Source organism: Mytilus trossulus, chromosome 14 (assembly GCF_036588685.1).
Source record: "Mytilus trossulus isolate FHL-02 chromosome 14, PNRI_Mtr1.1.1.hap1, whole genome shotgun sequence".
NCBI classification, from domain to species: Eukaryota; Metazoa; Mollusca; class Bivalvia; order Mytilida; family Mytilidae; genus Mytilus; species Mytilus trossulus.
This window is the reverse complement of record NC_086386.1, coordinates 39,651,365-39,667,124: the sequence shown is the minus strand read 5'-3', so window position 1 is coordinate 39,667,124 and position 15,760 is coordinate 39,651,365. Positions and strand designations below refer to the sequence as shown.

Sequence of the window (15,760 nt, the reverse complement as noted above, 5' to 3'; positions counted from 1 at the left end):
GCAAATAAAAAATCGGCGCAAATGAAAAAAAGAAATCGGCGCAAATGAAAGAATGAAAAATTTCAAAATCGGCGCAAATGTCATACGCCCATATATGGAGACAGAAAGACAAACATGTGACCTTGAGAAAAAAGATGGAATGAAATACACATGGAGTTATAAATTCATGGTTCTTTAATTTATTGAGTGAAACGATATAGTTGGAAACTAGTGCACACACAACTCGGATGTACACAACCATAATTATATTAAAATAAAATCAATTTAGAATGAGCGTTTTAACATGTGTCAAGAAAATCAAACAAACACACTTAAATCAGGTAATTTATGGTTGGTCCTGTTGCCAAAAAGTATTAATTAAATTAAAATTGTTAATTCAAACAGGCAATAACTCGATCCAAGTTAGGGGAAAGTGTCGTATATTTGAATATTTGCTACTGTTGAAAAACTGTATTGATTCAATCTTTTTTGGTGGAACAAAGAGCTACATTGTAACATATCTAGTTACTTTTGATGGTTCAAACTTTAGTAAAGGGCAAGTTTCAGTTGACAAATGATATGTTTGAGATTGTTGAAATATTAATTTGATGTATTTAAAATTTTCTAAATAAATATGTAGTTCACTTGATTACGTCTTGTTAATTTAGATACACTAAAACATACCCGCAAAATATACTTTGCTCGGCTCTGATACCCCCTGCATTAAATTCTGGAGCCGCACCTGATTTCTTTGCTCAGAACCAACCTTTTATATTAATGAACTGAAAATTTTTATGCATTAATATATGAATGGGGACAAGTCACATTCCAGCCACACTTCTGTACCAAACCGGAGTAACCCCCCTCCCCTAACCTTAAGGCTATACGTTTTGCTGACCAGACCATAATACTTGTAGGCAAAACGTACATTGTAAATGAAGAATGCACGTAATATTTTGGTAATTTACCACAAAATATTTTGCAACATCATGCTTCACTCGGGAAAACAAAATTTTTGCATCCCGGGGGCCCCCCTTAAAACTAAATCCTGGATCCGCACCTGATTTCTAGTGTTTCCATGCTCAGAACCACCACCATATATCAGTGGGCTGAAAATGTTATGCATTAATATATAATGATTGGGGGTGGGTCACATACCCGCCACATTTCGGTACCGATTTTTAACCGAAAACCGAAGTAATCCCTCCACCTTTTTTATGTTGCATTGATGTAGTTTCCCGGAAGTAACAGCAGTTGACGTGTAAAAATCTGTTGTTAAATTGCCGAGAGCTTCAAGGGAATATTTACCACAAGGCGTTTCAGTTTAAGGTCAATATTTACAGTATCTGCCTCAAAATAAAATTTAATTATATGACGGGCAGAGGTACATGTACAATGTCAGAAATGATGACGGCAAGTAAATTTCAGAGCCGAACGTCGTGCAGGACGGACGATCCGAACTGGTTTTATTTCGATTGTAACCCAAACCCCCTCCTCATTTCACCCCAAAAAATCTTGAAATGAACACATAACTAACTGCGCTGGTCTTTACTCCCTTTTGGAATAAAACAATATTCAATAGATTTTATGCGAGAGAAGAAAACGCGACACCCAATTTAAAATTTTATTTAGTCATAAAGATGTCATTGATTTTGACCAACATAAATTTGCAAGAGTGTATTAACTACTAGACTGTTTACAATAATAATAAAAAAAAAAGAAAAAAGAAACATATTAATTGAAAATAATTGAGTAATTACGAGAAAACAATTTTTTTTTTCCATTCAGAATTCTAGATCTATTCACGACAGACTTTAAAATAATTACGTATGACTTGAACATGCATTACTAACAAAATACCATAGTAACCATCTTTTTCAAAATCAATCATTAAAATTATGGCATCGAGTAAACAAGATATATTAATATAGATTACATTCCATACTTGCAATATAAAACTTTTGTAAATATAACTTTCTGTACAACAATTGAAGTTACCTGAATGGATGCAAGCATGTGTACCGGTACGGCAAATTATGGCTATTGATTTAAACTTCAAGCCTTTCAATACACAATAAATTTGTTAGTATATAGATCAAACGACCTTATTGACAAACTAATAACGCATATATCGTAAAAGTTAAAATCTCACTAGTTCTTCCCTTTAAAACCAATATTTAGCTCCTGTTCATTTTCAAAATTGGATATAATCTCCACTAATAAACCCTGACTTCAACATGTAGATAAACAAATGTATATTCTTTCGAGTGATACTTTACAAATATTTAAAAGTTTTAATTTAAAGTAGTGAAAGTCAATTGATAAAAAGTTAAATAGCTATGTTTCTATTAGGAATGCGATAGCGTTGTTTATGGTTATTTATGCGTAGACACGTTATGTATACATATAATATGTAATATTTTAAGAGTATATTTGTTTTGATCGCACGGATATTTTGATATTTTTCAAAAATGACATCTACAGCACATTTAAGTAAGTTACTTTATAAATTTATATTTTATATCTGGCATTTACCTATATTTTAATCTAAAGAGTTGAATAAAAGTCCAGATAAAAATCGAATGAATATCAATTGAGGTTGTTTCATGTTTATTCTAGCTGTATATAGGGATAAAATGCATGCATATAGTAAAACTTTAATTTTCATTTATCTTTAAACTATACTATCTATTTATCTGAAAGATGAATCTGAAACATATTACTGTTGTATTATTAAACACGTTATTCCAAGAGCATATTTGGTTTGTTCAGATGAGTAGTTTTAATTGACATATACAGCACATAGAAAAACAGCGAACAGAAAAAAATGCAAAAATATGCGAAGCGAACAGTTCCAACATAATTTACAATAATATGTTTATTTAACAATCTTGTATCATTATAGAAGAGTTTTTGAAATTTTAAAGACAATCGAGTCAATGGAGAAATTGAGTTATTGGTGTAATTTACGAAAGACAAAAAAATATAAAATGATTACAAATGACTAAAACTTTGCACTTTAAATAAAAACAATGTGATTACGAGTAATCTATAAACTTTATGATTTACAGACAATCAGCAGCTTAAAAAGCGGAATAAATGGATGTTTAAATTGCATGTTTTGACGAATGAACTATTAGATTGGGCAAGTCGTGTATATTCCATGTACAGTAAAGGACAGGCTCACAAACCTGAGTACCTAGAACAGATCTTTATACAGTTGAATGCTGATATGATTGGTCATTTGCGGAAGAAATTGGTATGCTTTTAAAAAGCTAATACGATTCCCGTCCGCTCTAAACGTGTTTATGCTCGAAACCAAAAGTCTAATGCAGCGTTATTACGACTATCATAAAAATAATTCTTGATGTATTCCAGTATAGCATTAAATACTGCTGGCGCCACCTACTTTTTACATCCAAGATAAAAGATGGCAGTCCATTTTTTTTCTGCTGTCCTTTAGTTGGAAAAAAAACATAGAAATAGCGTGAAATTGGTGTTGGTTTTTTGGTGTAGATATATCGAGAAATTCGGAGGAGACTCTGTGATTAACAAACTTTTCTGTGCAAATTAAGCAAGGGTATTAAAACATTTCTCTATCATATAATATCCCTAAAAATCCGTTTTTCTATATATAAAAAAATCAACGGCACCATATGTGTTTTGCACGTTAATTCACACCCAAAGGTGTTGAAATTCAAAATTTTACAGTGTTTTCAACGGATTTATCAGAGTGAAAATGCAGAATCACAAAAGGCTTCTAGTGTCACATTTTTAAACCTATTGTTTGATCTTATTTTTCGGTCTGTTTGCTTCATTCTTTTCCGGTCTTTGAAAGCATGTGGTTTCGTTTTTTGTTTTAACACAACCCCAGAGATATTCAAATTTTTCATTTTAAGAGTTTACACAACTAAAAAGTTTTAAAAATTGTTCACGCGTTAATAAATTTTTATTGCTCAATACAGTTATCTTACATCGGATGTCTTTAAGAAAAATAAGCTTCCAGCTCATATTATTTGATGATAAAAGTAAACAAATCCCCGTATACTGTTTTGTCGTCACAATGAGTTAAGCAAGAATAAAATTGAGAATGGAAATGGGGAATGTGTCAAAGAGACAACATCCCGACCAAGATTAGACAACAGCTGAAGCGTACCAATGAGTCAATAAGGTTTTTCTATAGACAAAATTATTAAAAATGAAACGAAATTAGTGAAATACATTTAAATTAGAGAAGAATATTTAGTATATATTAAGATATAGATCAGTAGAGCCTATCAGATACATGAAATACCGATGGACACGAATACACACCAAGGAAGGGATAATCAGTCATTGATTCAGACATCATTCTCAAATGTTTGCATCTTTTAATTGAAGGAAGCCGAGGGTTATTCTGTTTGGAATGCAATAACATATCGCCATCACCAACAGTTTGTAGATGATTTAGCCTTTAACAACAGAAAAATGAAAGAAGACATAGCGTTCAGAGAGCAAGATAGTGATGCTAAACAGGTAATTAAGTATTCAACTGTTCTATCATAACATTAAATACAAACATGTATCTTTAAATTTCTAGGGTTCTATTTTTTCATTTATCTAAAGAGGTACATGTAAAGTTCTAGCGTACTATCATTCCATTAAACCTTAACAGGTACATATAAAGTTCTAGATTTCTATCGTTATTTTACAGTTAAACATATACAAATTAAAATTGATGATTTGCTTCGAAATATTATTTCATTTTGGTTTAATCCTGGTTGCAGCAAAATTTAATGTTCTATGCTGGTATACATACATGTTAAAATATGTATATAAATCAAAATTACTTATCACATTTGAATGCACTTATGTTTTCTAATAACAAACAAACAAAAGAAAACGAAAAAGATAAAATTGAGAATGGAAATGGGTAAAGTGTCAACCCGACCATAGAAAAAAAACAACAGCGGAAGGTCACAAACAGGTCTTCAATGTAGTGAGAATTTCCTGCACGTGGAAGCGTCCTTCAGCTGGCCCCTGAACAAATATATAATAGTTCAGTGATAATAAACGCCATACTAATTTCCAAATTGTACACAAGAAACTAAAATCTCAACCATCCCCCTATACCTCTCGCCAATGTAGAAAAGTAAACGCATAACAATATGTACATTAAAAATTCAGTTCAAGAGAAGTCCGAGTCTGATGTCAGAAGATGAAACCAAAGAAAATAAGCAAAATGACAATAATACATAAATAACAACAGACTACTAGCAGTTAACTGACATGCCAGCTCCAGACTTGATTGAAAGATTATGATTTCATCATATAAATATCAGGCACAATCCTTCCCGTTAGGGGTTTAGTATCATACCATCATAAACGAAAAAGAAAAAGAGACTAGATTAGCTTTGGTAGATAATCTCAATTAGATTATAATAACATATTTAAATTTAAAAGGAAAAGTTTACATTTGTACCTTAAACATTTTGGTTTTCATAATAGTTTGTCATGCTTGCTTTATTGCAAATAATGCATTTCCATTTGATCCTCAAAATCATCAACGTTGGTTAAGGCTCATCAAGACTATATGTAATCTTGGTATAATGAATCTTAAGGAAAGACCAGAATGATGTACATTGTTCAATGAGTTGTAAGAATTTTCATAGTCATTGTTCCATGTTTGATTGTAATTCATCGTTGATATTGCTTTATCTTTTGTGTTGATTTTGGTGTAATGAATTCGTAAACACCTGTCAGACTTTTGTATCATCTATGGGGATAAATTTAAATCCATATTAAATTAACGTATTCCGTAAATGAAAGCACAGTTTCGGCCACATATTTTATCTTTTTAATTTCGTACTACCTAAACATAATGCTTGTATTTTTACAGACACAGATTAACAATCTACTTACTCAGCTGAAAGAGGAACAAAGACAAAGGTAAAACTTACGGAGATCAATACGATATTGTAAAATGTAAATTAAATTCATAGCAAAGTGAAGTTACAAATGATTAACTGGATATAGGAAGATGTGGTGTGAGTGCCAATGAGACAACTTATAAACATGTGAAAGCTCTCTCACAGGCAAACAACCAATAACTGAAATATATAAGGGCATAAACTACAAGCACGGGGACACATTCTACTGCATCCACACAGCACGAGTAACAAACCCTGCAGTAAATAGATATAGGAAGATGTGGTGTGAGTGCAACTGACATGAATTGTCAGCTGTCGTTAAAACTTTCATCTTCTCACCCGCTACCAGTGTTATTATTTAAACAATTAGAATCATATTCAAAACAGTGTGGTCCTGGCCATTGATTGACGACCTAAATTATCCCATTGACTGTGACAGATAAGGTGAACGTTTGTCTGTAACGACCATTGCTCACTTCTTACTTATCATAGAATTTAAACTGTGGGGTCACCAAGGGTTCTTAACGCCTTTAATAATAAAATAATTCGAAAAATTATTCAGGAATAACCTTTATGTTTTGATTTATATAATTGATATAAATCAACACATCGTATTATTCTGGATTCGTTTTTCGAATTGCTTTATTTAAGTGTTGAGAACCTTTGGTGACCCCACAGATTCAGTGTCTTTAAAAAGTACATAGTGAGCAGTGATTGTTACCGACAAACGTTCACCTAACCTGTCCAAGTCAATGGGATAATTTAGGTCGTCAATCAATGGCCAGGGCCACACTGTTTTGAATATGATTCTATATATAAAAAGATAAAGTTTAACGCATATGTACTGTATACTATATCTTTTGAACGGGGTAACCATTGGTGCTTAGGCCGTCTTAAACTCAGTCAGGTGAGAGTTTATTGCTGTTGTTTTATTTTGCTCGGTGTTGAAGACCTCACTGTGATTTTGAGAAGAGAAAAAAAAATACCAATATTCTTCGTTTTTCTATGATAATAAACAGCAATAATTGCAGAACTACAAAATACAGATATTTAGGAAGACGGATTTTGTCCTTAAGATAAGTATAAAACGTTTACTTAAAAATGAAATATTGTTTTTTGCAGAGTTAGGGAAGTATCTCAAACTAAGGGTGAACTCGAATCACAGGTAGAGGCTCTAAAGGATGATGTTGCTCGTTTGAAAAAGGAAAAAGATGGTCTCCTCAATAGGTAAAACTTTCCTCAGGAAAGAAAAATGCGCAATCAATATAAATGTAATTCTGCAAATAACGTCGATGAATTGCTAAAAGTTTTATTAATTAATTACATATTACTAATTAAAAGTGATAACTGCATACATAACACATCTTCGTCATAATTTTAAAATTATTTGGCAGTTTCATTTCAATGAATTAATAGTGATCTTTAAAATTTATTTATCAAGTTATATTTACATCTTGTATCTGAATTTATCAAATATAATTTCTATCAGACAGATAAAAAAAAATTGTTACAGATGATTTTAAGATAGTTTAAAAATGAATTCAATTTTATTTAGTTAAACTTTGTAAAAGTCATAAATAATGGCATTATTTGGTTTTTGTAGATATATAATTGAAACTAACACAACTCAAAGATACAGTAACAAAGTAGAAAAGCTTGAAAATGAAGTTGAGGAATTGGGTTCTAATTTAGAAGTAGTAATGAATAGGTAATATGGTGTTTTCAATTATGAATTTTGTTTAATATATAGACTAGACCGTTGGTTTTCCCGTTTGAATGGTTTTACACTAGTAATTTTGGGGCCCTTTATAGCTTGTTGTTCGGTGTGAGCCAATGCTCCGTGTTGAAGGCCGTACTTTAACCTATAATGGTTTACTTTTTAAATTGTTATTTGGATGGAGAGTTGTCTCATTGGCACTCACACCACATCTTCCTATATCTATAGGTTTGATGATGAATGTTGACAAAAACTCCCGTCAGAGTATGAGGGTCTATTTACGGTCATTCATTTCTATTCTTTATCTCTTATTTTACCGATATTCTCTATTGTTCATACTTGACCACCCCATACTAGTTCTCCATTCGTTAATTGTGGTTGCCCCTTCTTCTCTATTGTTTATTTATTTTCTCTTGATTCTGCACCTTTCGTCCATTTTTCTATTCTATGAACCATAACAAGACCCCGTGTATGTCTGGATATGTCTTTTATCAGTACTTCTCATTTCTTAATCAAATTTGCAAAGTAAAACAACCAAATTAAACACAAGTTTTAAAACGTAAAGTAAGTTAAAAGCAGAACAAGATTTCCATTTGAACTTTACCTTCGTACTGTCATGTATACTTAATATACCGGCAACAGAAGTAGGAGGAGATTAAATGGAAGTCATTCCGTACGCAGACTCAAATAAATAAAGCAACACAATTAATAGTGATGCACCTGGTAAAGGATACCAGGTAGGTGGTAAAGCAATGTCTAGAGGAATACTAACCTAGTTTTATTTTAAACCGTAGATTGTTAGCTTTAGAATAAAGGTATTTCAGATTTATGCAATAAGCGACTTACACTTTTGGACATTTGGTTTGAAAATCAAAAATATACTAAACAAAGTTGGGACTGGAAATCGGTGGAGGTGTGTACGTGAAATGCTTTTCAGAAAAACAAACATAAGACCAAAAGCAATGATTGAAACCAGTAGATCAATGAATCATACTTGGATCAAAGATCAAGATATCAGTCGAAGGCCAGTTAGTCGAAAGTCGTTAAGCAGAGACAGCGAACTTCCAAATGTAAAACATAGAACAGGCACACTTAAATCTGGTCGAGGCACACGCTCTATAAAATCTGCATTTATAAGTGAAGTGAATGACTCAGAAACGACTAGCACAGGAGAAAGGTATGTTTAGACGACCTGAAAAGTCACTTATTAAAAGATATATTTTACAAGGTCTGTATTTATAAGATATTTAATGCTTTTGTGGCCACTCCGTCTCGGAAGCTGCTCATTAATGTTTTACATGTTGGCCTTTAAGAAAAGTAGAAAACATACTTCTAAAACAAACCATACTGAACGCAAGTTCAACTAACATGGAGTCAAACTAAAACAATGTATACGGTAGGTATTCCCTACCCGAAATATCTAGTTTTCGACTGTTCATAAACACTTCTAAACCGATAGCATCTGCATATTTCTTATTAAAATGATGAGATATTCCATGATTCTCATTAAACCCTGATGAATATTACTATTATTTTGTCTAAATCAGAATACCGTATTGCCGAATAAAATATTATATCATTACTTTAAACAGATATCCGCCAGTATCAAGTAGAAGTCGAGAAGCTGTTACCAGAGAAATGTTGTTGGAAACCCGTATAGCAAGGCTTCAGAAAGAAAATGATACCTTGCTTAACAGGTATGTCAAAGAGCTTTGTTTTTGTTTGGACGGTTTAACAAAAAAAATCAATCCTGGTATCTATGATGAGTTTATTTATTTATTAACACTAGTTATTTTTGGGCACTTTGTAGCTTGCTGTTTGATGTGAGCCAAGGCTCCGTGTTGAAGGCCGTACTTTGACCTACATTTGTTAACTTTTACAAATTGTGACTTGGATGGAGAGTTTGTCTCATTGGCATTCATACCACACATTCTTGTATCTATATATGTCAGACTATCTTACGGTCCTTTGTTTGGTTTTGTTGTCTCATTGACGTGCATCAGACATAATCTTATTCCCCATACATTTCTATGAATATCATTGGTAAAAGCGACCACGTGGAGACCGTGCATATTGAATATGGGGTTGATAGGCGTGATCTATATTTATACTCTGTTGGTACATGTAGTGGTGATATGTACCTTTCAAAAAGAAAACACGATTACAATTACCAAAAATCACAAACGTTTCGCCTGAAAGCCAAAGATACGATAATTAACGATTGTCATAAATGCAAAACACGTGTTGATTAGCTAACACATTGTTAAAACGCATATTTGATGCATCAAATAAGCTTTTAGTAATGTACTTTTATATTATATCAACAATTTTCACAAAACATCGTACAAATTTCTACTAAAAAAGAAGAAACATTTAAAATTGTATTGTAATACACCGATGACTTGATCAACTTCATATACATCATGTACATACTATTGATATTTGTAAACATGCATATACAATACATTTATTTCATTTCATACATTTAACTAGATTAACTGAGGCGGAGACGAAAAATATTAGACATGGTTTCCCAGAACTTGAACCCTATGTCGACATGAAGGAAGAGCAGGGTCCATTGTTCCCTCAACGATTGAACTCCTTATATGTTGATGATTGGACTAACGCATATGAAGTTGTGAAAAATGTTTATGGTGAAAGAAAAAGTATTGTTGTTTTGTTGGAATGGTTAGAGGTAATATACGAACGCAGAGTAAATGAAAATTTTTTAAACATTATATTCATGATCAGTTAAGATAATTTTCAATCCACTTAACAATGCGTTTTTTTTTTCGACATATATATAGACAAATAGGACGGAATACGTGAGAGTAAAATATAGTTTGTGTCAGACTTTCTGAAACGTATACGTGTTGTTTTGAGTGGGTTGTCTTTGTTTTGACCACTCTTTTTCAGGAGGCGATTGGCTTGGTATTGTATACTAAAGATATCACCGCTAACAACGACTGTAACAACACATATTTTGATTGATTTTGAATAACATATTGGAACAAACACAATTTTGTTGTTTTTCATATACACGACAAATTAATGAAAGTTTAAAATTTGCTAATAAACTGATATTTAAAACCAAAAATACACCAAATCTACTTTATATATGTTCTGCTACCAATTTTTATTATTCATACAAATAAGAATATTACTGTCATTGGAATTTATTTGTAGACTTGCCAGAAAATGGGTCGTGATCTCTTTGATGAACAGAGAGAAATGCTTAAATGTGAAACTGTAGGTTTCCTGAGAAAATACCAAAAAGTATGTATATTATATTGTTTTTTTAAAGAAAGATTAGGTACAAGTTCGAGAAAGATACATATTATATAACTCGTACACCGGATACATATTATATAGTCTATAATGTGTCTAAATGATGAAAAATCTCAAAATTTTTGAACTTAACAGCGATTTTATGTTTGATTTTCGATCAAAATACCAATAATCAAAATTGATTTTTTAAAAGTTTCAATAATTGAAAATAACACTGAAAATAATAACCTCTCATGTAAAGATAAGCTGAATACATTTCATTTGGTAGGGCTTTCGAAAACAATGACGTGTATATGTATGTCATATCTTGCATTTTGTTTTATTATATTTTGGAAAATAAGGAGTTTTTGACAAATGGTTAATAGTTTCTGTTAAATTTATTTGAAGCTTTTATAGACTCGGGACGATTTGGTGTTTTATTTGTGAAATCGTCCTGACTGAACTCTAGAAATAGTTGACACTTGACTTTAAGCAAACTCCAATAAATCATTAAATTATATTCAACATCTCCATTTATTCATACCTATTTACACAAAATTTGTGTAAGAACGAAGAGAATCATGAATTTTTATATAGTATTTTCTAAGTCTTCCAGCACTCTCCAAATATAGTACCATGTACCCCTCAAAATCCCATTGCGTCTGTACGTCCGTCCACAATTCTCTTACATATTTCACAGTATCTATACTAAATAAATGATTAAAATCGGATTTATGCTTTGAATTGTATCATACTTACGTTTATGGTATAGTGTCTTCAAAAAAAATGTATACCTTGTATACGTATATATACATATAAGGCAATACTTAGTTAGCGTGACATTCTTAGTTTCAGTGTTTAAAATATTCTTCAAATGATGACTTTTTGTATATGGGTACAATATAGAAAAGTTTTGTTTTTTGTTTCTTTTTATTGTATTTAGAATGAGAGAAAAGATCTTGCATTACCTGTATCTAAAAACGGTGTTGTCCACATTAAAGATTTCCAAAGAAAGATGGCAGCTGATACCATTCCCGCTTTTAAAGAGGTAGTATTGACATATTTTTTATTATAAATAAAAATATCGCAAACATTTTGTCTATTTTTGCAATCGCACTTTACACTTACTTGTAAAAAAAATTGTCGTCGTCTTTGTTTTGGCATGGTAATGAAACTCTGCATCACACATGAGCGTGTTTGTTATATGATATGATCTATAAAGGCTAACATTGTGTCCGTTTGTATGAGTTTTTTTTAAACCACGAAACAAGTACAATCCACAGGTGCAGCTTTGGAAGAAATTCGCCAAGCATCGTTGATTATTACATCAAAAGAGGAGATAATATATATATATGGAAAAAAACAGATGTGGTATGATTGGCAATATGATAATCCTCCACAAGAGACCAAAATGACACAGAAATTAACAACTATTTGTCACCATACGATCTTCAACAATGAGCAAAGCTTATTCCGCAGAGTCTGCTATAAAAGGCCCCAAAATGACAATGTTAAATAGTCCATAGTCCTTTTTGGAATACCAAATCACAGAAATAATAAGTCTTCTCTTTTGATCCCAAATTGTTATTTTACGGTGGAAAAGGCGAGACGCTCTCAACAGTCAGGGGCTATTTGCCCCTTCGCTCCCTTTCAATAAACACTAATTTGTTAATATCAAATGTTGTGTAATGGCCTGTGAAAATCAAAAAATATACTGTTTACGTATTGTCATTATTGTGTAACATTTGCATTAGCAAAAGATATTATAAGATACAAAATCGGTTTGATTCCGGCAACCGTGAAAAAAATGTAAATATATATCTTATAATATAGGATTGTAGCTGTTCCTTGATACGACTTCCAAGTAATAGTACGCGCTGATTTACCATTATTTTATTGTTTATATGATATCTGAAATAAAGCATTTAATTTATTATTTCAATTTAGGTCTGTAGACTGAACACTATTAAAAGTATAAGATTCAAAGGTAGAAACGCTGCCCTGGATTACATCAACAAGTGTGCTGAACTGTGCTGGATGATGAACTTTGAAGACCCTCCAGTTGGCATGGATTTTGAATTCAAAGAAGGCGGGAAAATTAACCCAAACCGATTCACCACTTATTTTAAGAAAGGAAAATTGATTGACTATTTGGTGTGGCCTGTGCTGATGTCTTTGTCTGACAATACACTTTTAACAAAAGGCATTGTTCAAAGTAAATAGACAACGCCAATGTGTAAGAGTTCGGAATATACTTGTAAACATGCTTCTTTTCACAAGATATTAAACATGTGTAAAGTTAATGAATTCTATTTTAATTTTTCCTCATGTCTGTTAAGATTTACATAATGTGTAAGAAATAAAAGAGGCCTGTCATTAATGTAAATTCGTTTTACCTGACAAAGCGTTCAAAATTTTGAATTTACAAAATGAAATTAAAAAAAATGACACATGGAAACTTTTTGAATGCTTTATTTAAATTTAATTATTTAAATTATTCAGAATGTTTAGCTAGCTTTGAAATAAACACATTCATTAAAGAGGGAAATCAATATCTACGGTATAAAAAAAATATTGCTTTTTTATCTGTCAAGAATACAGTAGATTTTGTACATAACTTACTATAATAGATGGAAGGTATTTTAGTGCAAATTTTAGCGTTCTTTTCCCCGATGTTGGTGATTAAAACACGCCTTTGAAAATTCGACCATATATATAAACCGTCGAATAACCCAACAAATACGAATGCGCAATTTTGACTTTAAAAGCAAACTAAATATTATTATCTTGTTATATAAACATACACATACACATTCATGAATCTACAATCTGCATTTCACAAAGCCACGTCTTTCTCTGACTGTTTATGCCGTCTTTACACTAAATCCATTGGAGGTTGGATGTATACGGATTGATGATTTAGTCTAAGATACAAGATTTGTTTTATTAGTTGTTAGTGGATTAGAACTAGCTGTCAGTAACTCTCAGATCTGTACTTGGTGTTTTTTTGTTGTTAGGATGTACAAGTACGCGGCCACGTCTACTTGTCTTTTTAGTATTTATACTTTAAAATTATCCATCTAATGAGTTAAGTCTTTTCAACTGATTCTAATAGTTCGTTCTTACATTGTACTGTCAAACCACTGTTCAATGTTATGGAAGGGTTGGGATCCCGCTAAAATATTTAACCCCGCCATATTCTGTATGTATGTGTCTGTCCGAAGTCGAGAGCCTGTTATACAGGGGTTGTCGATTTTTTTATAAGTTACATAATTGTTTCGTTCATTTTTATGCCCCACCTACGACAGTGTCGTAGAGGGGCATTATGTTTTCTGGTCTGTGCCTCCGTTCGTCTGTCTGCGTCCGTGCGTCCGTTCGCTTTAGGTTAAAGTTTTTGGTCAAGGTAGATTTTAAAGAAGTACACATGTTCCCCATGATATGATCTTTCTAATTTTAATGCCAAATAATAGTTTTGACCCCAATTTTATGGTCCACTGAACATAGAAAATGATAGTGTGAAGTTCAGGTTAAAGTTTTTCGTCAAGGTAGTTTTTGATGAAGTTAAAGTCCAATCAACTTGAAACTTAGTACACATGTTTCCTATGATATGATCTTTCTAATTTTAATTCAAAATTAAAGTTTTGACCCCAATTTCACAGTCTACTGACCATAGAAAATGATAGTGCGAGTGGGGCATCCGTGTACTATGGACACATTCTTGTTTGTACATAAATTAGGCCGTTAGTTTTCTCGTTTGAATTGATTTACATTGTCATTTCGGGCTCTTTTATTGCTGACTATGCGGTACGGGCTTTGCTCATTGTTGTAGGCCGTACGGTGACCTATAGTTGTCAATTTCTGTGTCATTTGGTCTCTCGTGAGAGAGTGTCTCATTGGCAATCATACCACATCTTTTTTTTAAATTTTTACAATATTTATAATTGTTCTGATAAGTTTTCCTATTTAACGTTTCCTTGTATATAGATATGTACATTTGTTATAGTTTTAAAATGACAAATATTTCTTGCACAAGTTGAGACTTAAGCAATGAAAAGTTTAACAGATATAAGACAAAGAAAGAAAAAGACAAACTGCAGCCAATATATTGAACTCTAGATCTTACGCGAACCCAAGAAAAACAGATAAAAATAAACAATGGACATTAGAACAAGATACTTACTAAGAATCTTTATAGTAATAGAAAAACAAAGTATATAGGATAACCGTCCATGACACATAATAAGTACATGCACAGCTAAAAACACACAAATTATTTTTTCTTATTATTCTTTATAAACCGAAAAATATGTTACATTTGAGTTTTTCATTAAGAGAAGCGTTAAATCTATTGGAGTCTACAAGTTTCATCTCACAATGAATTATAAATTAATAATATATCTTTATACATTGTATATATAAAACTTTATCTAAAGAAACATAAATATGTCTGTATATGCGCAGCACATCAAAACATTTCCAGATACAAAATGTAACCGGGTTTATTAAAACTCTTGAACTAATTATAAACTATAACAAATTTAATTTTTTTTTTACTATGGATAGGTAAATGTAGGCACTTGCTTCAAATTACAAAAACGGTTTTAACAGTCTAAGGGTTTCTTTCAACAATTGTCCAGGTTTTTGAATTTTCAACTGGGCATGTTTGTCCCCGCTACGTTCTTTATAATAGTATGTCCAAGATCGGAATTTCTATTTCAGTGGTTGTTGATGGTTGCTTTGTTTCAAATTTGTAAAAAAAAAATGTAGGCATATGCATTAACAATGTGGCGGGGTTAAGTGTGTTTGTTGTTAACAGAAGCGCTTAAATACCATGGAACGGAGAACTGTATCCCTGCCTACATAATTCATGGAACAATAATTGTATATT

The 15,760-nt window shown here is 31.9% G+C and overlaps 1 protein-coding gene across 1 annotated transcript; it reads left to right on the top strand.

Annotated features, from left to right (window-relative positions):
- Positions 1-2,351: 2,351 nt before the first annotated feature.
- Positions 2,352-13,149, top strand: LOC134696176 (uncharacterized). The gene is made up of 11 exons (XM_063557836.1): positions 2,352-2,472; positions 3,051-3,238; positions 4,360-4,494; positions 5,858-5,907; positions 7,011-7,115; positions 7,492-7,596; positions 9,198-9,302; positions 10,099-10,300; positions 10,792-10,881; positions 11,816-11,920; positions 12,820-13,149. Exons 1-11 carry the CDS (start codon positions 2,451-2,453, stop codon positions 13,093-13,095), a joined length of 1,383 nt encoding a protein of 460 aa, XP_063413906.1. The 5' UTR covers positions 2,352-2,450; the 3' UTR covers positions 13,096-13,149.
- Positions 13,150-15,760: the final 2,611 nt, after the last annotated feature.

Coding starts and splice junctions, on each gene's coding strand:
- LOC134696176 (XM_063557836.1), top strand. CDS start 2,451: ATGACATCTACAGCACATTTAA. Junction 5,908..7,010: donor AAAGAGGAACAAAGACAAAG/GTAAAACTTACG, acceptor TGTTTTTTGCAG/AGTTAGGGAAGTATCTCAAA. Junction 9,303..10,098: donor AATGATACCTTGCTTAACAG/GTATGTCAAAGA, acceptor ACATTTAACTAG/ATTAACTGAGGCGGAGACGA.